The sequence below is a fragment of the Bombus pyrosoma genome, linkage group LG5, assembly GCF_014825855.1.
Source record: "Bombus pyrosoma isolate SC7728 linkage group LG5, ASM1482585v1, whole genome shotgun sequence".
NCBI classification, from domain to species: domain Eukaryota; kingdom Metazoa; phylum Arthropoda; class Insecta; order Hymenoptera; family Apidae; genus Bombus; species Bombus pyrosoma.
In genome coordinates this window covers 916,973-941,322 of record NC_057774.1, presented here as the reverse complement: position 1 = coordinate 941,322, position 24,350 = coordinate 916,973, and the positions used below count along the sequence as shown (strand labels likewise).

The following is a 24,350-nucleotide window of genomic DNA, read 5'->3' as shown; positions in this document are numbered from 1 at the left end:
GGAAAGGACGGTTTACAGATCGGGCCACCGGATAACTTTCAGCACCATTAATGTTCTATGGGTGTTTACGAGCCGCCGCTTGGCGGCGACTATGTCTACCCTACTTAGGACAAGATCGATCGCGATCTAAATACATAACTCTATTTGTTACGCGCTTGAAGATCGAAATTGAAATTGATACACATTGCAAGTGTGATGAATGTTCTTCAGAAAACTACCTGTCACACATGAATGATATTCTAAAAGATGGATCTTGTGGATCAAGAGCAAAAGTTATCTAAAGGTGATATAAATCTAAGGTAGTATATATATAAAGAACGAAATTTGAGATCCAATATGAGAGCAGATGGCCGTCGCGTCGCAAAGCTGGATATGGCGCGCACACGATAATAACACGATATCGAGGACGGATCGAAACACAGAGAATGACTTTGATCCCCGTCACCCGCGAAAGTGGTTTTGCACGAAAATCGTTCGACGTGTATGCTCGTTGCCATCGAAATTCGATGAAACGGTGAAAGTCGACGGTGACCGAAAAAAGCGCTATGAAAATCCGCTTACGTCGAAACGCCATTCCGCGTGGAGTGTCGCTCATGTTGGTACAGGTATTCTTTAAAAAAATATTTTTAGCACGAACAAAACACGCCGGTGTAGAGGAATAGGGAAAAAGGAAACGTTAACGAAGTAGCTGGATAGAAACGACTAAAAAACATTTCCAAGAAGCGTGTTACACGTTCCGTGACCATGCAAGAAATTCATTTTGAAGCGCAAAAAACTGACGGAGAACAAATAATCGACGTCATGTTGACACGAAAATGATTTTCAGCGTGAGTGAAACGACACGACACGCCGATTCCCGCTAACTCGAATCGGACGATTTGCCGCTAATGCATGCCGGGACATCCGTGATCTCGCATACTCGTTCGTACCCGGCTGTAATGTATTCATCAGGACGGATCTGTGTGTATCGGCACGATCGCCGTCTTCTGACATCTCTTTTGAATGTTATTGCAGAGGAGGAGAGGGAGCCGCTGGAGAGACGATTCGTATTCGTCAGTGCGTGCGACGAGATGGAGACAGGGCACGTTTTGAACTTGCAATTACGATATCTCGGGAATCTGGCGCGTCATTATTAGAGCCGATAAAAAAAAGGGAGAAGAGAGAAAAGGAAGGGTAGAGAAGGGGGATTTCTATGGGCGCGAAATAATATTGTAGGATTCGTGCGCTTTCGAAATTCATAACTTTGAAACTATCTTTGTCCGTTATAGGTAGAATTTAATGGACCGAAATTATGTTTTTTTATGTGATTTTATGTATAGACTGTACACGTTATATTAAACCTTCTCAGGCAACGACATTAACATAGATGTACAAATATTCTGCAGTTATTTCACCTAGGCTTCGAACGTTGTAATTTGCTTACCGTTCTATGTACATCGTCGGTATTACTGGTCAATGAATCGTGAACTCGACGAGACTCGAACGGAATTCTGTCGCTCGTTAGAGGATGAAAAACATTAAAAAACGTAATAAAATATACATGGAAAAGGACGGGGGAAAACAAAAACAAAGAAATAGAGGTAAAAAATAAAAATCATATTGCAACAGCCAGTCGCTGAAACATCGTGGTAATTACGTGTTTAACACAGACGATTTTATGTTGCAGGGAGGTCGGTATTCCTGCAAAAATTTCGGCTGGAATAACGAAATGAATGCAGAATCGCTTCGAGTCGGTCGAGTGGCCCACTCGAAACGAAATACGATGTGGATGCGAGGATCCGCGCCGCGTCCGGAATATTTTTCATTTAAAAGCATTTCATTTCGAAACGCTCGATATTTTGTCGTGTGTCTCGCCGTTTCGAAATCCCTCGGGAAATCCGATCTATCGAGGACGCGTATTATTATCACACGAGAAACGGTCGAACGACAGAGTTTAATTTAATCCTTGCCCCTCCCCCCTCCCCCTCCCACTCTCCCTCACTCTCTCTCTCTCTCTTTCTCTCTCTGCCTTCCTCCTCTTTTTTACCTTGTCTTTTTCTAGAAATGTCTTTCTTCGACGTTACAATCTTTTTGGTGCGACTTGTTCGATGTATTCAGACTAATATCTTTATATTTCTTTTTTTAACAGGTAGTTACCTGATTTTGAGCATTCTGTTCGGCCATCGCCTTCTCCTTCGCTTGCCTCTTGCACTTGTATCGGTGATTTTGAAACCATATTTTCACCTGTAACGTGAAAAAGGAATTGTTCCTATTAGTATGGGATTTTATTGGCAGAAATTATAAAAAAGAAGAAAAGGAGGTAGTAAATTGCCCGTATAAAGCCTATGCTAATGAGAATATCTTTTTGACATTTCTGAAACAAATAAAACTTGAAAATATCAAGAGGAACCAGAGTTCAGATTGCGATACCAGATGCTTCCAGTCGAATTTTCGAGTCGAATTTTCGAGTCGAACTGTCACCAGGTAGGAACTGAAATATTTTTACAAGGGGGAGCGAGTGCGAACCTTTTGTCGTGTGTGTACGTTTCAAGTAATCTGGAACGATTCGTGGCCCCCTTAAATTCATAATCCATGGTTATTATAAGTTTGTTATTTCTACGAGAGGGATTTAACGCTTCGCTCACTTTCCTAGATACTTTGAACAACGATCTTTTCACGCCTCGGTATCAGTTTCTTTTTAATATATGTTTTATTTTACACTTTTTTCTCAAATTTTAATTGATAAAATAAATAAGTAAAATAAAGAATAAAAATCTTTTCTTTCTCTTAAAAAGCCCATGGAGTTTTATCCTATTTCATCACGCAATTCCAGAACAACAAAATGGATGCCGAAATACCAAATTTCCGCCAATCGAATTGCCAGAAGCGGAAGTTCTACCGGTTTAATTTCTCCCATGCACGATGTCAAAAGGAAAACGCAGCAGTTTTATGAAGTTTGGGCCTAGGAGCAGTCGTGCTCTCGTTCAAAATCGCTTTTACGGCAATTGAACGCGATTAGGGAAGCCGGCCGTGCGGACGGGATCGAAATCGGCATCTGCTTATGACAGCGGCGCGTTATAATCCGTATTGTACATTATGCCACGTTCACAGGGGCGCGTCCCGATCATCGTGGCATTGTCGTCGAGCGACGAAAACAATGCCCTCCGTTTCTGTCGGCCGATTTAATCCTTAACACGAGCTTGCTAGGATAACGTCGCTTGCGTTAAACTGTTGGTCACGTTTAGAACGTTATACGAGTATTGCGAGCATATCTGTGATTATCCGGTAAAACTGTTAAGTTCATTAGTTAATTTTGCTTTTTCTCAAAGCGAAAGTCTTTCTACGGCAATGTGTATACAAGGATTAGCGTGAGTGAATAGAGTAGGGATGAATTCACGAAGATAAGGCAACAGCAGATTGAATGATTTTAAAAAAGGAGGACAAAGGAGTAAATTAGAGGCATGTGTGAAAGGTACGCCTAAGCCCGATCTTTATCGCACGTATCAAAGGCGAGTCCGACCTATATGTTGCCTTGCCTGTAACCTCCTACTCGAGTGGTTGTAACCCGCTGCAATCCCCATGTGTAGCCGCCCCGTGTAACCCCCATTGTCGGAGTTATGCGCGCCGTAGAATGCAACGAAAGCACTTTAAGGGGCCCCGCGCAGTAGACCGTGTCTCAAGAGCCTGCCACCGTCTGTCTAATTCTTTGAATATTAGCGGGATCGACCACCCTCGAAAATTCTTGTTCCCCCTTCGAGGCAGCGCTCGTTCGCCGCCTCACATGTACGCCACGAATACCGATCGTTCTATGGTGAACACGATTTTCCAATTGCCCGTCTCTCGAGTGATTACCCATTACGATATTTCCAGGAATACTTGTACCTGCCTGTTACAATAATCGATGTTTTAGTTTATCGTCTTTTACGAGTTGGCTCTTGAATTAAGCGTTATGGGGAAAAATCAACTGTTGTAAGTGTTCAGCACCAATGAGCGAGTAAGTATACGTTTTACTCATTTACTAAGTAGTCTTCTATGTCTCTCTAAACTCTAATGCTTGTTTTATTTTTTAAAAGGTTTCCCGAGTAAAATTTGTTATGCTTTCAGTTTTAATCTGTTATCGAAACTATTAGTGAGAAGGCAGCAATGATGATTAATAATACTATGGAAATTCATCTTCAAGAACCGTGGACAGCATTTACTTTTTACAAATAAATCTTTAGTCCCATCTGTATTTGATTGCGCTTTATGAGATCAAAATTTTCCATTGGAATCGCCGGCTCCGATTGATTCAGCTCATTTCCAGCAGCAAGTATAACGCGCATAAATCACTCATAATGGAAGAAGGTGACGACTGGTTGTAAACAACGGAAAGGAAGGGAAGGAGCGAAGGTCGCGAAGAAAAGCGCTTTGAATCCGCTGGTGGTGAGCCCTTCCGCGCGACTTTCCGCGTGTGTTTTGTAGTACGACTGATGCGTAGGGCGGAGAGACCTTATCTAAAAGCCACGAAGAGGTACTAGACGAGGCAAGTACTCTCTCGCCGCTCCCATTCGTTAATTCCTTTTCCACCGATAATCCACTCGTCGAAGCCCGTGGAGTTTCGGGCGTGCGGCGACTTCGAGAGGTCTACAAACAGCCTTGCTTGCCTCAACGCGTTCTTGCATTCTCCACTTTCGCGTGTCACCCGCTCGTTTCGTCGTTCCTTTTGTCCTGGGTAAAACCTTGTTACTGTTTTCGCGTTTGTCGCGAGACTTCTTTTGAGCAACTTTTGCATCCGTAGATCATGACTCGTGTCGTGAGATTTTTCGAGATGAGATTTTAATCGAACAGTTGTCGCTATACAGAGAGTGGGAAATATATTATCCGGAAAATTTGTAATTTCTAGCAATTCGAATTGAGCACGTATCGATATCTGCAGCCGTGTTCGAGCTATAAACGTATAGGCAACGACAGTGAAAGATCCGACGAGATGAAGACGGGATGAACTGTCGGAGAGAATTGTTATTTCAAGGGAACGGCCTGTCCGTCAGTCCGTTTGTCCGTCGCTCCCGCAACGGCGCGGTGTGTAAACAGAGAAAGTTGAACGAGATAGGGATATAACTGGTGTGTACTCGCAGACCACGGAGGAAAGAAATTCGTGGCGAATACCGATTCTCAACGAGGAGAGCAACTTTCGTGTCTATAAAGTTTACAAACCAAGTGGAGCTTATGAATAACTGGACAACTCGATATCACTTTCGTCGGTACGCGACTTTTACTTTGAAGGGAATCGAAAAATTTATTATCTACGCTAGCGCGTTATTATTTCGATTTTCTTCTTGCAATATTTTCCGTTCTTGCGATTGTTAAATATAATACCTATTCTTTCAGAAAAAATAATCTATCAAATGGTTGCTTGTACGAAACGAATGAAAGGAAAGGAGGAACAACTTGTTTATTTTCGATGGGTACGACGAATCCGATGCAAAAAGGCAGCAGGGCCCGCAGGGGTCTGACCGAGGTTTACTCAACACCGAGAAAGGGGGAGCTTAACTTTAACTTTCGATTAACTCGTGGTTAACTCTCGTTCAGCCAGGTAAATGAAACGCCTCCCGTAACCGTTCGAGCGGATCTGCGAACACCCTGCGCTTTTCTTCTCTTCCGCATACATCCTAAAAGGTCTGCCGACAAAGACCTGTCGACACGTTCCTTCGAACTAATTGACAGTAACGAGCTTTTTCACGGCTGAATTAAGGTTGAAGACTTAATATTGACCGTAGAATCAACATTTTCGAGAAGTTGCAACCAAAATAACTGTCTTCTCCTAGCATGCTATAATAGATCACACAGAAGCTATACAGAAGCTTTCGAAGCTCCTATTTCAACACAGCTTTCCTGCGATCTTCCTCGATGAACAAACGTAAACCTTTTTAAACGAATTCTTTCCCACCATAGATACGGACATCAGAACCGATCGATTCTGAACTTTGTTCCGTATCGCTGATATTTGAACGATTCGATTCCACTTAGAAAATTTTCAGCTTTTAACCGGTGATTATCCATTCGACACGAGGTCGCTTCCGCACGGACTATTCGTCTCTTGCTTCAACATTAATTAGCGTATCGAATAGCGATAAATCCAGAGGGCAGTTCATCAAAGCGCGGCGGAGAACATGTAACATTTGGGAGGAACATGGAGTACCTGTTTGGCTTATGTTCGACAGAGGCCGGAGTTCGTACATCCGTTCCGGCAGGGAGTATGCAGTTAAAGTGGACGATTGATCAAGTTAGCGTAACGTCATTACGTCGCGTACATTGAGGGTTCACGCAAAATCACCACCACCACCACCACCACCATCGTAAGCAACCGAGTGGTATCGGGCGTCGCCACCCTTCGTGGCCTCGCTAACTGTTTCCTCGGGCAATTTCATCCGACACCAACTTTCGACGGATTATCCGCTGGAAACCCCATGCAGCCTCGGGCTACTGGATAATTCACGGGGCTCGTTTCGATGTTGCTCGAAAGAAAGACGCGTGTAATTGACGAGAATTGCCACTCGAGGTGTTCCGAACCGTTTCTGAACGCATCCGCTTGCCTCGGGCAGCGCGGCTGATTGTCTTCTCTAATCTATTGTTGTTAGGGGTGTATGGAGGATGTTGATATTCCTTCCTTCCTTTCTTCCTTCCTATTCTCTTGGTGTAATCGAGCTAGTGTGTAAGTCACGCGTCTTTCGATTTTTATCTCTATTAGTTTACAAAATGATTTGTATTAAATAGGATACCGAAATTTTGTCTTTTATAAACAGCGTGTAACATATAAGCGAATGAAAAGGACTATTTTAGAATCTCGGATATATCCCTTCGTTACTACCAACTATTCTTCTATTAAATCGACAATTACAATTATTTGCAGAGGGAGTTGGCGCGAAGGAAAAATCGCAGGAAAAAGGGATTACATTTGCGAGGCTTGACTTTAGTCACAGATGTGTTTCCACCGCAAAGTGCAAGGAACCACAACGATGAGCTTGCGAATACCAGGATCAAGCAACGTCAAATTATGATTAGGGCTGTTAATTGTCCCGTGTTGACTCTTCTGAGTGGTGGCCCGTGGGCAAACACGATTCCCGCCTCCCTTTTGTTGTTTTAACTCAATACCATCGGCCGGGGATGACTTACCGATTACTAGTCGGATGTCTGAAAACCTGGGGTCTACGGCCCGGCAAATAGAAATGACTTTCCAGTTTCTCTCAAACGAGCAAGTGAACTAATTCGCGTTCAACGAGAACGAACAAACGTCTCTTCCTCGTTCTTCAACGATGGAAGGTGAATACATGCTTTAAATTTCTCCAAAATATGTAACTTTTGTGTTCACACACTTTGAATATTGGAAAGGATAATTTTTTAAATCGCAGAATACTTTACAGGGAGGTAGAGAGAGAGAGAGAGAGAGAGAGAGAGAGAGAGAGAGAGAGAGAGAATTGTATCCGATCAATTGCATTTACAAAGATCTAAACAATTTAAAGAAGAAGATTTGATGAAATCGCGAAGACCATTTGACCAGTCTTTTTGTTCCTGATCGCACTTCTCCGCCTTCTAATTTCTTCGTCGTTTCACGGCAGGGATGATCCAATAGCCTGGGAAGCGGATGTTTGCGGTTCAAAATGTATGCACCCTCGCATACCGTCCCGGAGGTGCAGCGGGATTACAAAAGAACGGGTCCGCGCAGTTCTACAGTACGCGTAGCGTAAAAAGAAATTGGTGGCGTATTACGCGACAGGCACGTTCGAGTGTATTTACAATACACTCGTAAAGCTGCCTCTTCGTCGCGATAATTGACGCAAACATGGCGAAAAACTCATAAGACGACGGCTGTATCGCGTAGGTCTGTTCGGATTGGGAGAACAATTGTTGCCGATTATTTTCAAACAGCTGGAGAGACTGCTTAGAAGCACTCGCGGAATCCTTTCCGTTGCGATCAATGCACCATTTATGCGAGGTTTCGTCGTAAAAGTAGAGACGTAAAAGTAGAAAACAACTGTAGGTATAATTTCTAGTATTCCGTTAATATCACTATCTTACAACGTAACCTCTTCTAATCTAAAACTTTTACAGAGAAATTTTCGAAGGATGTTAATATTCCTTCAAATACCGTATCAAAAGTTTAAAGAGCTGCAGGGATTTATGGATCTATCGCGGTCTTGATGCCAACAAATGTCACTTAAAATCTGCCAACTCGGCTGTTACCTTGTCCAAAATCGATTGGTAAATTAAGGTAGTCAAGATCAGTCGTTGCGTGCCAAATAACGACGTTTCTTCTGTATCACGTTTCTATGTGCCTAATAGACTTATACAGATTCGTTCTTTTCTCAGATCGTCGATGCTGCTACCTCAAGTGCTTGTAACCGATCACCGACTTTTACAGTGACCTGTAGGTTCCATGGGAAGACGAGGAAAAAGAGAGGAACGCAATTACGCCGGCCACATGCTGCCGGTGTGCGTGGCGATGGCGCGGTATGACGCGGGGGCGGCCGCAAAAGCCGACGACATATTCATGCGTGCGTTATTATGCGAGGGAGCCGTGAGTGCACTCGAGAGATACGCGCACGCGTTCCACGACGTCCAATTAACCGCACGCATTTTGTCACCAAAGGAATTTCACGCGTGGAACGCGCGCATGCCCGCCTCAATCCTTCAAGATCACTTCCGATATCTTCGAATATAGAACCTTAAAAAGGTACATCTTTGCGGTAATATGTTAAGTAAAAGATCTCCGTTCCTCGACTACGTAGCTCGTAAATATCTGCTAGAAATCTCAACAAGTCTAGAGTACCTAATCCAAGCAACGTTTTTGAAATAAAAGAACTTTAATCGTCACGAACAACAATATTAAATAGTTTTTAATGGAAATCGCAGGCTAGACACATTAGCCGTTTTCTTGTTAATTAATTTCTTGTACCAAGATGCAGGGTCGACGCAGCGATCATGTAAATAGCTTTACTCGTGGTTGTCGAAAACTTTCGTGGCGAGAAAATTTTCACGGCTGACACTTTTCCACGGGTGTTTCGTCCAGTCGAAGATCCGTTTCTCGTCTGTGGGACGACGCTGTCCCTCTCTCTCTCTCTCTCTCTCTCTTTTCTCTCCCCCCCCTCACTCTCTTCTTCCTCTTCGTCGCATCATCCCCTACTCCCCATGTCTCCTTGGCGCGGGACACACAGATGCGTCCCTCCATTTTGCGCTCGCATTGTTACTCCAAGTGCAGTCTCCCCATTGTTACAATGGCTGGCCACTCCTGGCATTGTTGCCGGTATTGTTATTATTATCACTACTGTTACCGGTTGCGGCCGACCGGCGAATGGAGAAGAGGAGAGCCAGCTGCTTCGTCGAGTGCCGCATTAGAGGCAAATTACACTCCCTCTGGCCCGCCTTCCTCTCTCTTTTTCTCTTTTTCACTATGTCCCTCCAGGCTGGTTATCTCATTCTTTCTCAGTTACATTCTGGATTTCACCCCTTTTTTAAGCTCGAAATTTCGAATGGTTGATCGGTATCGGATTCGAACGAAAGATGCCTACCGAATACTATCAACCTCTCTCGAACGTATTCCATACAACGACATTCTTTTCTAGCATTTATTATCAACTTTTTAGTTTCTTCGACACTCGCTTAAAATTCCTAAGCTTTTTAGGATCGCTTTACCAAATGAAATAGCGTATCGTTTCGAAACATGTTTTAACAGTTACATGATTCAAGAATCGAGACCACATGGACTCGATACGTGCGATAATGCTTTTTAGAGCAGCCTGCAACAACTTTTCGGTCAAACCACCCGTCATATCCTATCCGATAATCGCGGAGGAAGAAGGCAGAGCGGAAAACGTGAACGAAGAAAACGGCACGAGAAACCGACGTCAACCAGGATGCATAATTAATCGGTCGCTACGTGGACGAATTAAACGAGCAATTCGAAGCACGAAATTGATCGCAACAATTTAATCGCGAGAGGCCGCGCAACGGGTCTCCGCAAATTATGCCCGGTGAGTTACAACGAGTTTAAAGCTCGTTAAAACGCGAAAGACCGACCTGTGCGGAAGAGAGAAGTTAATTAGAAGGAAGTAAAAAAAGGAAAGAGAAAGGAAAAAGAAAAAATGAAACGTGATGGAAATGAAGGAGAGAGGGAAAGAGTGAGGGAGGGAGGGGGGGAGAGAGAGAGAAAGAGTGAGAGAGAGAAGAAGAGAATTTATATCAAGGGGAATTTAGACGGCCTGCCGCGCGGCTGGCGAGCATGGCGAAAGAGGGAGACATTAATTAAAGTGCAAAAAACGTGCGGCGAGTCTGATCAAAAGTTAAATAATTAATAGAAACCGCGAAGTTCAGGCGAGATCGCGGATTAATGAAAAATCACCGAAGTGCGGAATTCGCGAGTCTCGAAACCAGTGGACGAAACAATCGCCGCTCGCCTTCCATTGTTTCCTCTTGAACAATGACGATTGACGTTATTGTTAGCGCCAGCCAGATCGTCCACTGGCTCCTTCTGCTACGACTTTCGGCCAGCAAATGAAACGTTTCGAACGTCGCGTCGCGTCGAATACCGGGACAATCGAGTTAAGGTGCTTCGACGGCATCCAGCATCCATAGGATTTTGGCTGGTCGAGCATTTCCATCACGGTGAATTTACGTTTATCGTCTTAGAGTTGATCCATTAATAAAAAGGACTTTGGAAAGTAAATGGATACTTTGAAAATGAAGCAAATGCGAGCTCGCGAAACGATTATATTCGAGGAGCGTTCGATATTCTTAAAAATAAACTAACAACAAAGTTTAAAAGCACCGTCGCGAATTCCTCTTACAAGATTAAAAGAGAAAGAGTATTTTTATTACCCGAGATTTTGGTCATTTTTTCGCAAAGATTCTATTTATATTTTAGCCACGAAAGAAAGGAAATTTGAAGAGAAGGCTGCTTCGCAAATATTGTTCCAGCAACTTCGAGCAACCCTGTATAAACGTTTTGCATGCTGTGTATAGATTAGAAAGGAATATTAGATGGTTCTATATGCACATGCAAAGGGCGGATCTGGGCAAGCTCGCTATAAATTTGCTCGTCCATCGAAGGAGCCTTTAATACTGTTTACGGATAGCTCAAGCTTTTAAGGTATTTTATCTTGTCCTTACGTAAATTGTCCCTTATCTGGCGACATAAAAGTCGACTGGCACGGTAAATTTAATGTTCGAATTTCAGGATCAATTGGATCGACTGTTTTCTGTCTAAATATTACGTAATTGCAATGTGGAGAGACTATCGATAGCCGAATATCTACGTTCTAGACATGGATGTTTCATCGCTAGAAGAAACAATAGGTATAGTCGAAATAATGGAATATTATTCTACTGTAAGGAATTATAGTTGAAAAGAAAAAAGCGTGCAATGCATCTTTCCTACGCAGTAAGGTACATAAAGATGAACAAAGATACGAGGATGGAGATTTTTCAGCAAAGAAGATTTCTCGTCGGGAAAATGCTCGCCCGGAAAAAAAGGAAGATGAGGGTGGAAAGAAGAAGGGGTAGGTTCGAACGAACCGTGACAACTTAGTGCACGAGCCTTACGATTCAACCACGGAGATAATCGTAATAATGGGTTTGCCTACCACCGAATCTACCCTCTTCGACTTTATACAGCAACCCCAATAGGAGGAGCACCGAAGAGGACTATGCGAGTTCAATGTCGTGCAAACACGCGAAACGCCTCGGCGATTCCTCGGCGAAATGATCGACAGGATTGCAGATCTTCTCTTTTCACACGTGACACGACATCGTTATCTCTTTAAACACCATTTGTTGGGTCTCGTGGATAACATTCGATATTCCGGAATCGATCACGCTTAAATGTAGAAACGATGAAACGAGTAAATTTATTTCAGGTCAAGCGATGTAATATTCCTGGACAACTGCTACGGTTATGGAAAAAGAAGAAGATGATTGCTATTTTTTGTGGAAAAATCGAAAGGCAGCGAGAAATCTAAGCTATGTCTTTCGGTTAAGATTTGTGGTGAAATCGTAAACCAAAATGGCGACGGAAACAACGGACGCAACAACGAGAGAATGATCGAGATACTCTATCGCTGTGTTCTCATCGGTATCCATCGTCATCGAGCTGAATGAGCAGAAAGGAATCGGTGCTCCTCGTCGTCGTTCGTCGAGTGCTCGTCTCGTTACTCGAAACGGGGTCGATTTTGCGTGACGTTCTCCCGGAAACGATCGATGCGGCACTTTGGCCCGTCGATCGGGCAAACGACAGGCGGAAAATTCCTTTTTTTTCTTTTCTGCTTGCTTCTCCTTCCTCCTTCCTTTTTTTTTTTTTTTTTTTGGCATCTCTCGATTCTTTGCAAGCTCTCGAAAGTGTGCTCGCGTCGAACTCGTGGCTCGAGTGTCTTGAAGAGTGCAGATCGGTATATCTTCTTTCCGTTCGTTACGTCGTTCGACTCGTTAATTCAGTATCGATTCTCGATCACGTCCCAAAGAATCTTCCTCGAGGACCGTCGAGTCCGCAATAGCCTTTTCTCGCGATGAAAAAATCTCCGTCTGTCTTCTCATTTAGCTCGACTACCTCGAACGTAACTTGGAAGCTTTCACGGATTTTCAGCTGTCTTTAAACGTCGCAGTTAGCTTGCAAAAATTATCTCCATCTAAGGAAACAGATTTATCTATAAATTAATCGAGCATCGAGTGTCGCGAATTTTGATTCAAGGATTTTGTAGATTGTTTTCGAATGGAAGAAAGTAAATACACGATAAAAAAGATTTCACGAATGGAACGCGTGATACCGAATCTTCCCCGGTAGGTATATTTTCGCGTATGACACGAAGCTGTATTGCCGTAATATGTTTTCAAAACGACCAGGTAACCTGAATGTTGTCAATCTCCTTTCAGAACGGAGTAGAACGTAATCTCGGAGTTTGTATAGCACTTCAAAGAAGCAATAGACATCCTACGTGGTTCCGTATGAAACTTATCCAAAAAATTCCTCATAGAATCTTTCAAAGAGAAAGAAGAAGAAGAAGAAAAAGAAGAACAAACAACAGAACTCAGACGATCGAAACAACAATTACCGATAATATTCGAGCACCACGCGAGTCTCCGCTTCGCAAAAACGCTTTTACCGCTCGTAGCAACGCGACCATGCTCCACTTCTTCCGACCTTTCCTCGCGTAATATCGCTTTCGAGACGGCGCGAGGGCACGTAAGATTCACAGAGCTCTCACATAATGATTCGTTAGTCTCCCCGTGCAGCCATCGTGGGCTACCTACGGAGAGCACGACTTCGTACGTAGACTTCGAGTGGCCGTAAGTGGATGGTACCGCAGGGTGGCGGCGCAGATACACACACACACACACACAATACATCTACACGTATATACGACAAACCGGGAGCTCGTTTGGTCTCTATTTGTCCCCAGAAGTTCAAGAGTCCGCTATATATATACATATACGTGCGCACACGTGTGTAAGAATATATACAGGTATACACATGTACACACACGTACATATATAAAACCATCAACTCCCAACCGCGTTTCGTATCTCTTTCTCTGCTTCGCTATCTCTCCTTTGAACGTCTCTTTCCGCGTCCCGGTTCCGAGGCTGGCCTTCATGGCCAGCATTCACGGCTCGGGCGAGATCTGAGTACCATCGAGTCCGAAACTCGTTATCGAAACTTAGGTGCGCGCGAGCGCAAAACAGCGAGCTCGCCCCTGGCGAAAGCACGCGAAAATCCGCGGCTGATTGCAATCAGCCCTCTTTGCGAACTTCCGCGCTCGATTTCGCATAGATTTCGCCGAGTCACGGACTCAGGGGAGCCCCGACGACTTCCGGTTTAGGGAGCAACGCGCGAGCGCACACCTTCCGCTCGACATAGGTTGCGTTCAAAGTCTTGTTTCGATTCTCTTCTTGGAGTTAGCGAAAAAAATGGATAGAGCTTGAGGTTGATGATGATGATGATGATGATGATGATGATGACGATAGTGATGACGATGGTGATAATGATGAGTTGTTAAAGAAAAGGAAGGAGAGAATAACGAGGAGATGAAGTAGTTTTTGTAGAACAAAGTCCCTTTAGACTCTGGAGAATGAAGCTTGTCTTGAGCATTTTATGAAAGAACGTAGTACTACGTTAATGCTATATGCTACTATGGAATACTATGTTAACACGTTGACTGCCATGACACCCGTATTCGGGTGTCAGCAAAGTTTCTGGTCAGGCCACGTACCCCATATTCGGGTGTCGCTTATTTAACTACTTGCGAAGGATCGTCGTAGGTGTTTGAAAAGATATTCTATAATAATAAAACTGTCGAATTGTTATAAAAGTAATAAGAAAATGGTTTGTTATAAAAGTAATACGAAAATGGTTTATTAAAAAAATTATTTAGAATGTAAAACTTTAAAGCATTCTATACATAGCTGAGGTTGATCGGGTCAATTTGGTCAATAAGTTGTTGTTTTCTTCAAATTCGTTTGTGCCTTTGTTCGATCCATTCGACGCCTTTTATTTGCATAACACAGTTTGCATGCGCGTCTAATGCTTCTTCCGGAATCATAAGCCTCGTAAAAGCTTTCTTTTTCACTGCTATCTGACTCACTAAGAAATAAGTTTTCAATTTTTCTTTTCGACATTGTAACGAATTAGGGCAGAGATTTTAAGTTATACCGTTCGTTGCTCGGCCAAGATTCAGACTGATTTTGTAGAAAGTGGAGAAATGAGAAACAAATGCGAAGGAATGGAAACAAAAGAAACGAGAGGTAAGACCACCAGATGAGCGACTCGCATTATGAAAATATCGATAGAAGCACCGAGCAGAGAACGCTTGGTACTGCTGCACGCGTGGCCTGACGGAGATTTTTTTGAGAACAGGCGTGGCAGTCAACGTGTTAATGTGATACTCGACAACGTGATACTTGCTATATCGTATCGAGAAAATGGTAAGTTGGCCGCTTTTGTTACTTTTTTGTCGTTGATAGTTACCAACAGAAAGTTCGTTTGAGATACGATGTTTATGAATGATCGTAGGTCGAAAGTACTAGATGAACGACAAGCGGATTGAACGGAGAGACGCGCGGTAGACAAAACGGCAGACTGAACGAGGGGACGAGCGACCAGGATGCAACCAATGAGCTGCGCAACAATTATTTATTGTTGCCAGACTGCCGCATCGTGCCGAGCAGACCTGTCTGCCCAATGAAAATTGCTCGTTAAAATCTGATTCTGGCGGACCGCTTTAAATGGCGACCACCGAAACGATTCGCTCGAGCCGACCAAATCGGCCCATGTACGAACAAAACCACGGGAACATTAGTCTAATTAAACACATTAAAATGTATATATATATATCGTGTACGACTATTACGAACATGGGAAACATTCTGAAGAGCAGTTTAATTTAATAAGAAATAATAAAGGCCAAAGGAATAAATAGGTAACGGAGTAAAGTATATCGTCGTAACAGTATTTTTTAACGAATAATTAATGTATAGAAAAAGCTTTAGCGCGTTCAGTTTAGCTGGGAGAATTAATTTTGTATGGCCTTTCGAGGCAATTTACTTTTAAGGAACAGTTTACGTTTACTTTTACGAGACTCGTCGCATCTTTAATCGGTGGCGATCAAGAACTGGCAATAGAGAAAAATTTCGGCTTCCTAAGATAATATTTACATGCTGTCGAGTCGGAACGACGCTCTGGCTGACGATTCTACCTGGTCGAATTCCATTTTTCATTCTTCGAACAAACACACCTCTTCCACAACTATTTCCGACGTATTCGCATCGTCCTCCACGATTTGCTTAACAGTCTCGCCACTAAAGTTAGCGGACGTGTCAAATTGTCCGACTTTAACGCGTCGAACATCGCTCAAACATAGCTGATATCTACTTTCCTCAATAATTCTACCAAGAACAGTCTTCGAGAACGTGTTTGCACATTGGTATATCAAACATCTGCTACAAAATACGTGGAGGAAGTGAAGAACAAGGACGAAAGCGGTCTAGAATCATGGGAATGCCATAAGTATTCAACATTTATCCTAAATTCCATCAACTACGTAGATAAATAGTGGCCTGACGGTTTAACGATCGCTTGAAACATATTGGCTAATTTCAGGAATTTTCGAGCGTTCAGAAGCCCGTTTATAGTGGTAATCGAACGTCTATTCGTCGGCAGTCGCCTCGACATTTCCGGCTAACAACTCCGACGCAACCAACGCCCCTGAGGTCGATCGATCCGATTGGCCGAGAGATGTAGATACACCCACGCGTACACCCACCACCTGCTCTCTGCAATTAATCTCCTCTCAGCAATTAATCCTCATCGTGTACGTGTGTGCAAGCCTGTAAGCGTGTAAGCGTGTAAGCGTGTAGGCGTGTAAGCGCGTGTGCAGAATTTCAAGCATCGCATTCTGGTAGCAGAAGCAGCTAGACCGATCCGGCTGATTGAGATCGAGATAGATGACGTTGTCGCTACATTGTAATTGAGCATGTTGAACGTTACGCGTAGCAAGCATCGGTGATGATTTACGACGCAAGACGAAATTTAAAAGCGACCAATAAGGAGATTATTTAAACGACAACGAAAAATTGATATTTTATATTTTCATCGAGGCAACAAGATCGCAGAGAAAACATGGCTTGTAGCGTAGCTAAAGCGGTGGAAATGGGCTTGCGCGACCGATGCGACCGTTTGAAACAAGAATCGCTATCACAGTCTACTTTTCTTTCGCAGACCTACTTCCATCGTCCTGACAAACTTCTCAAATTAAACGCATCAGTGGACTAAATTTTTACAATTTCGCGTTTGGATCGAACGTTGAATGGCAAATCGATCGTAGAACCGATGAATCGTGCAGCGTGATCGCTGCATAGCCGACAGCAAACTAAGAAGGAAAACATTTAACACGTACCTGAGTGGGCGTAAGGTGAATTAGGGCGGCTAGGTGTTCCCGTTCGGGCGCGCTCAGGTATTTCTGCTGCTTGAACCGCCTCTCGAGCTCGTGAACCTGCTGCTGAGTGAACAGAACGCGACGCTTTCGTCTTTGGGGAAGGTGGGGGAATTGCATGGCGCCGACGCCCATGCCGACACCGACGCCGACGCCGACGCCCACTCCCATACCTGACGACTTGGTCACGTCGCCCATTGACTGGCCCACAGGGCAGCCGGCCATGTTGGTCCCGGCGCCCGCCGCCGCGGCACCCATCAGCCGCGAGACTATAACAGAGCATTGAAAATATCAATGGCGATACGTTGTTTTTTTTTCGCATTTGAAGTCGAACACAAAATAGCAATACGAAGGAAAGTAATTATCGTAGTAAGTGATGGCAATTATTTTCATGTCGGGCATCGCTCTACCATACCTGTTTTACATTAGATAGAAAAAAAGATAAAATAGAATGAGAAAGACGGTTCCGTAGGAATCTCGCGCGGCACAGAACACGACGATAGTTTCTTCGTTGCTTCCTCGTATGCTTTCATCGTACAGCGGTATTCTCTCGGTCAATCTTCCATTACTTGGTTGCGTGCTTGGTTGCCGAAGAACGTTCAGTTGCCCGTCGGCCTACGTCGTGAAGAACGGTTCGAGATAATTTATCCCGTTGGAATCCGTGGAGGATCGCGAAGAGGAGACGAGAGGCACGCGAGACATGCCGCGAGAGAAGAGGCAGTCAGCCACAGGCGAGCGAAGGGAGAGCGAAGATCGGCCCTCTGAATTCGAGCTACTGAAACCCAACGAGCAGTCCATCCCTTGTCAGTTGGCGAAGAGCTGTCAAGAACGGACACGTCTCGACCAGGACAAAAGGAGCGATTTAGCCGCGCAAAGTGCTACGTCATCGAGCACGGGAGGTCCGACGATGAAGTCCCGAATTATTATTATGTCTGTGAGAACGTATTCTCAGCCTGTCAGACCGTGCCCGCCTCGGGAAAGAAATACCACTCGAGACACCAAACATCGACCGAATTTGTTTACGCGACGCCACGCATCCAGTTATGATGGAAAATCGATGGAAACTTGTCCACCGTGCGCCACTCTGAACGTAGATTGATATTTCGTGTATCGAATGTGCGAGTTGTAAATCATCGATCGAGCTTCCTGTCGTTCAATGAATCGCTGAACAAAGATGGAGTGGCGCCTTTGAGCAAGATCCGAGCGAAGCGTCTGTCGACAAATCGAGAATCAGAGATTTCGTGAAATATACTTGAGAGAAAGAGAGAGAGAGAGAGAGAGACAGAAGAAACAGCGACGAAACGCAGAAACTTGCGACGCGATTAATAATCTTCTAACCAGATCTTCTAACTTGCGAAGATATCAAACTACGAGCATCACGATGGAAACGAACGATGCTAGTCGTTTTCGACAAAGTTTCAAGACTATCGTCGATGAAACGTGGACGATGGGCCGGGACAATGGAAGCCCGGAGAGGAATGACGGGTTCAACGTTCCGACGAAACGGAGCGCGAACACGGGGGTGGATCGCGCTCGCTCAAGCTTGTAAGAATATCATTAAGCAAATTGACGTCTTCTACCTGGCCACCGAAGTCGAATCTTCCGTTAGGTAAGATTCTGAACAGCCGGTCGAACGCGTCAATCGACCGAATAATTACGCGGTATCGCCGATATGACGGACAAACAAAAATCCTGCTCTTCGTCGTTACAAAGTCGAAGCGTAACTTTATAACGGTGAATTATTTTTAAGGACGATTAGGTTCGATCGAGCGTCGATCAGGTTCCGCGTCTTATTTCAGGGTACCACAAACTGGTAAACAAAATTTAATCTGGAGGATGGCTCGTATATATTCCTTCCGAATAACGAGGCAAGCAAAATATTAGTCCTAAGAACGAGTTGCTAGCATCCATGTCTCTTAACGACTCTCTATCGGAGGAGACAAGAGAGAGCAGGCAGTGAACGACAAATTGTTTTCCCTATCTTATCGTCAGCTGAGAGCAGAAACGACGACTGTTGTCCATTAGGGCATCGCCAAAGACGCAAGTATCAACGTTCAAATCGGACGTTTCACCGTGTCTTTCGTCTTCTTCTTTAGAGACGCGTAGCAACGCGTGAAAATCAGGAAAAATTGATTTTGAAAACGTTCTGTACGTTGAGTAACATCGCCTGGCGCGACGAGGGTCGTTCAGGCTTATTTGTTTAACTAAAATCTCCGGTAGTGTCCGGTAGCCACGCATTTTGGGGGCCAGGGATCGATATACGTTCTCTAGCGGCTAGCAGAGTGGCGCGTGCGGCCGACAGAAATCCAAGGAGAAGAGCGTCTGTTGACACAAGTCCGAAGGACGCGAGCTTTGTTGGCCGACAATCTTCTTCAGCGGCCTGTGAAACGCGAGAAGCCTGAAGAACCGTGCTATCTGCGAGTACGACCGTCTATGCAGATTCGATTTGTCCTGGAAACGCGTGTCAAGGTACTTTTGCGATACGACAAGTATCGAGAACTCGAGAGAAGTAGCTGACTGCGATGGTTAAGCTCGGAGAATAGAAATTTCAAAGTTCGAGCTGAACGATCGACATTTAAAAGTTTGAATCGCAACTTTCGAAATATTCGGCTTATCCGAGCATCGTTATCGTTGATCAGCGTTATCGCACATTTGAAGATCGTTAATCTGAAGATTTAATGGGACAGGTAGTCGACCAGAAGGTGGATACGTGGAAACGTGGAAACGTTTGGAGCAACGAGCGACGGATGAATTCATGAGTCGATGTTATGAGACGATGCGCGACGTGACGGAAGGACAGGCTGTTGTGGACTTTGAAATACGAGTCTGATACTTCATCGATGGCTAAATGGACGTAAGTGCGAGCTAGTAATAACAAAGGTAGACACGAGGCCAATAAAAGCGGGACAGACGTGCCTCGTCGATGGCGAAAGGGATGATCGCGTGCAACCAACCCACACGAAACGACGTTTCCGCTCTCGGAGAACAAAGTCTACCTATTTACTCTTGTCTTTCCTCTGCTCTTCCTTTCAACGTACAAGCCGGTTTCTCCTTTTCACGTTCGACAGAAAGCTCGACGTTCGTTACGGAATGTTTTCTAGACGACCAAGTTGAAAACGATAGTCTCGGATTCCGATCGGAACGAGGATACTTACTATTAATATTACCAGCGAAATCACACGATTCCAGGTGAAAAAGTTCTAAAATTTTGTAGCGGCACATGAGTAGACGACAATTCAAATCATGTTGTTGTTTCGCCTCGGAGTATCAAGATCGTTAGGACACAAGTAATGTAAGAACAAATAGACTCCAGGTAAAACGATGTCGCCGCTACGCATAACCGTCGAACAAAGACGAATTTGAATTTTCCGACTCCCTCTCCCCCTCGATCACTATAAATAAACCGACGCAACCGAAAAGAGTTTAGTATATGCGAATATCCTCCTTCTGTATCATCGAGCGATCTAAGTGTTATCACAAGTTATCTACCGAGTTATCGACGAGCATTTATCGAGTATTTATCCGCGATTTTACTTTGCGATTTATACTCTGCACTAACGACTCAGCGAATATAGGCTGTATATTAATTTATTATTTTTAAATATATTCGACGGTTACGACAACAAACGATAACCTCCAATAAATCTCACGGTCAAACACCCTATATACCTGTCCTCTACAATTTATGCGTACCGCGAACACCCACAACTTGCCGATATCAATCGATACGCTGATATTGTTAATCGGCAAACGGTCGCGTACGAGAGACTTTGAAACAAACTCGTTATTCTTCGTCTACGCGTTCGTGGACGTGTCAGAATTTAACGAATCGACGAATCTAATTGCCGCAAACGTCTGCCAACTCGATCGATCAGCTCCTTTCTAACTCGATCGCTTACGCGTATATAAGACGTTTCGCGTTATAAGACACTAACGTTGTAACGTATTTTCAGAGGAAGCAACGCGTGAAAGCGGTGGAACCGAGAAACGGAAAAGAAAGTGATGCATCGATGAGGCAAGAATTGTGGTAAAACGATGGAAAGACAAAGTACTCACTGGCAAAGCGGGGATCGTTGGTGGCCGACGGTGTAGGCGCGTACCACGGATGATGGGATCTCATGGGGTCGGTGGCGGTCGCGCCTCCGGCGACCGCTGGCCCCGCATGATGATACGATAATTCCGCGGCGCAGTACTGATACTGCGAGGTGAGTTGCATGGTCGCGTAAGGATTGCCCATGGCGGTCATGCCTGACCCGGCACCGGCAGCGCCGCTGCCTCCTCCGGCGGCGTCGTTCGGACCGGAAACCGGTCCGGGTGTGCCGCCACCGGGCGTCGAGCCTCCGTGAAGCGGTGGACTGCCGCTGCTCGCGCTCGAGCTACCGGTATTGCCGCCGACACGGGCGCCGCACGCGTTTCCGTAAGGCGATACCTGAGAATGCGTGACCACGCCGACGCCGATCACCTGCTCCAGCTTCCTGAACGACTCGTTATCGATAGGTGAGAGAATGTCAGTGACGCTGAATGGAGTGGTATGAGCGCCACCAGCGGCTTGTACGTGTGACGAATGCTGTTTGGGCGACAGGCTCATCGCCAGGTCGATACCGTTCAGATCTGTCAGCAAGCTAGCTTGCTCCAGCTGAGTTTGTTGCTGTTGCTGCTGCTGCTGTTGCTGTTGTTGTTGTTGTTGCTGTTGTTGTTGCTGATGCTGGTGATAGCTGGTGGCATTGCCGTTCCCCTGGTTGCCGGCGCTGTTCCCGCCGCTGCCACCGCTCATCTCGACGAGGCCCGCGCCCTCGAGGTACTTGAAGCTCGCGCTTCGCGGAATCCTGAGGCCGGCGCTAGCCGCTGGATACCGACATGACTTCAACCGCCGAGCACGCGTTCAACGGGCAATTCCAATCGCCGATGCTTCGCAGCGATTAATTCGCGTCGCTCGGCCTCTTCTTTTCCACCGCTATGATTTTTACAGATATCACCGATTCCCCGTTCTTCTTGTTTTCGCACGCTCTACCACTTTTCTTACAAAATTCTATTTTTCTTCTCGTTGGTTTCGTCGAACGATAAAATCGAAGATATATCTTTTCAGATGTTCAGTGGAGATATCGTCTATTTAAACAAGGAGGGAAGAACCGCGTCACTCTTGGCACAGTTTTGAACGATTCACGGCCGCACTTGGTTCCATTCATCGGGCGACGATAAATAATCGCACACTGTTTAACGATCCTTGGCACGATCGCTGCAAGACGTTGGATCGACACATCGTCCAGGTGACCGAACGACGTATATTCAGAATTTGGTTCTCATCGATAGATCAACCGACTCGGTGCGGTAATACGCGGAACGCGTCCATTATATCGACGCAAGGAAGGCTGGCTGCAGCTGGACGCGTCCAGCGGCGACACCGCGTCATTCGCCGCATTCCTCCGTTCGTGTTGCATTCACCAGGTCGGATGATATCCGGAAAGTGGAACGAGGTCAAACACGCCGTGCAACTACGCAAGTTGTGGATCCACCGCTGCGTAGCACCGATCGTCGATGACGAACCAACGTCGACCAACGATCAGAGGTTTGCCAAGGTCACCAACGACCGACCGTCCGCTTCTTTTCGCGCTCGCACACGACTGATCGGACGTCTTTCGCAGGACGAAGAAGATCCTAAAGGCACAACACGATTCGTAGAGCGAGGACACGAGCGATGAAGCCACGGCACGGCACGACGTGACACGACGCGACGCGATGCGATGCGATGCGATGCGAAACGATACGGAACGAAAGGCGAGAACGGAAGAATGACACACACGTGGTCGAGGAGGAGAGTGGCCGGCCAGAGCCGGCCGGCGGCCGACTGAAATCACCCGGGGGGTCTTCGAGTCCTTGGACTCTGCCGATAGAGAGACGATGGTAGATGTACCACTCTACAGTTCGCCTCCACCTTCGTCGAGGATACACTCTCTCTCCGTAGGAGAGGAGAGAGCGTCTATGGATGGATGGCTTGCTGGCTGGCTCGCTAGCTGGCTGGCTGGCTGGCTGGCTGGCTTGGCTGGCTCGCTGGCTGGATAGATGGATGGATAGATGGATGGATGGATGGATGGATGAATGAATGAAGAGGACTGTCGGGTACTCCTGGAGAGGTCCTCACGGCCGCTTAGACCCACTCGACCAGCGCAGCGGCTCGGCCGGTCGCGCTCGCTCGCTCGCTCGTTCGCTCGTTCGTTCGTTCGTTCCTTCCTTCCTTCCTTCCTTCCTTCCTTCGTTCGTTCGTTCGTTCGTTCGTTCGTTCTTTCATTCGTTCGTTCGTTCGTTCGTTCCTTCCTTCCTTCCTTCGTTCCTTCGTTCACTCGTTCGTTCGTTCGTTCGTTCGTTCGTTCGTTCGTTTGTTCGTTCGTTCGTTCGTTCGTTCGTTCGTTCGTCCGGGCTCGGGCCCCACAGCCTCTCGCGGAGAACCCGTACGACGACACGATGAGTGGAGTGCCCACTACGGAGAAGTGCCTGCTACCAAGAGTCGTGATGAGATGTCCCCTTTTGCGTGTGAGAGAAGGGCTCCCACTCGCCTTCCTCTAGAGGGGTTTGCGGGGCTATCTAACCGACCTCCGAGCCAAACCCGGCACCCTAACCATCCCGTCATTGGAGGAACCCCGCCAATCAACGCGCCCATGCGATTCCATTGGATCGCTTTCCGCGCGGTTCCACTCTTGCTCGGGGTTGTCCCGCGCTGCTCGCCGCTACGCCGTTGGTCAGACCTATAGATCTTCTGTTATACGTCCGCCTATCACGCCTCTGATCCCTGATATCCCAGCCAGGAACCACCTCGTCTACCTAATCTACTACCGTCTCATGGCCACCAGCCTCGGGACAGCCCACCTTTCTCACCTCTCTTTCTATTCCTCTTTCTCCAATTACCTATATAGTTCTGTCCCTTTCTAGCGTTCTATGTCTGGCATTGTCCTTGGAAAAATTTCACCGCACTCTGCTATGCATTTTGTCGAATTTTTCTTCGTAGGGTGCCTACCACGATTTTACCGACCACCCTTATCAAGAACAGCCACGGTACGCGACTGTCTAACCGATTGACGTCGTTCGATGGTTTGCTACCACGATGCAACGTGTCGCTAGCTGTGCATTCCTCTCGTATTTACAGTTTTTTTTTAAACAGAGATAGATGAAATTTCTTTTTAATACGGTTCTTCGTATTTCCTTAATGAAACGCAACGAGACTAACATGTCCGATTCTAGCTTATACTACGCGTACAATTTCGATATTTCATGGAAAAGCTCAACTTCTAAAACGATTCATTAATATTGAAACGTTGAAATATTTATTTTGAGTAAATCGTTGGGACTTTTTAATCTTACATTAGTATTTGATAGATTTTTGCTTTTCGAGTTTTTGGTAACAAAATTATCCTTTCGCTATGCATA

General features: G+C 45.5%; 1 protein-coding gene across 4 annotated transcripts in view; it reads right to left on the bottom strand.

Annotated features, from left to right (window-relative positions):
• Nucleotides 1-24,305, bottom strand: part of LOC122567547 (homeobox protein Nkx-2.4) — a 32,532-nt gene extending 8,227 nt beyond the window's left edge. For 2 of the 4 annotated variants that reach the window (XR_006316803.1, XR_006316804.1), the window contains exons 1-3: nt 20,988-24,305; nt 16,896-17,200; nt 2,137-2,223 (exon numbers count right to left, since the gene is read on the bottom strand). Coding sequence is in view for 2 of the 4 variants with exons in the window: in XM_043726208.1 (XP_043582143.1) it covers nt 2,137-2,223; nt 16,896-17,200; nt 20,988-21,705 (1,110 nt within the window). In the remaining 2 variants the exon portion in view is untranslated. The remainder of the gene's footprint in view (nt 1-2,136; nt 2,224-16,895; nt 17,201-20,987) is intronic. The other 2 variants (XM_043726208.1, XM_043726210.1) reach the window with 2 other exon arrangements.
• Nucleotides 24,306-24,350: the final 45 nt, after the last annotated feature.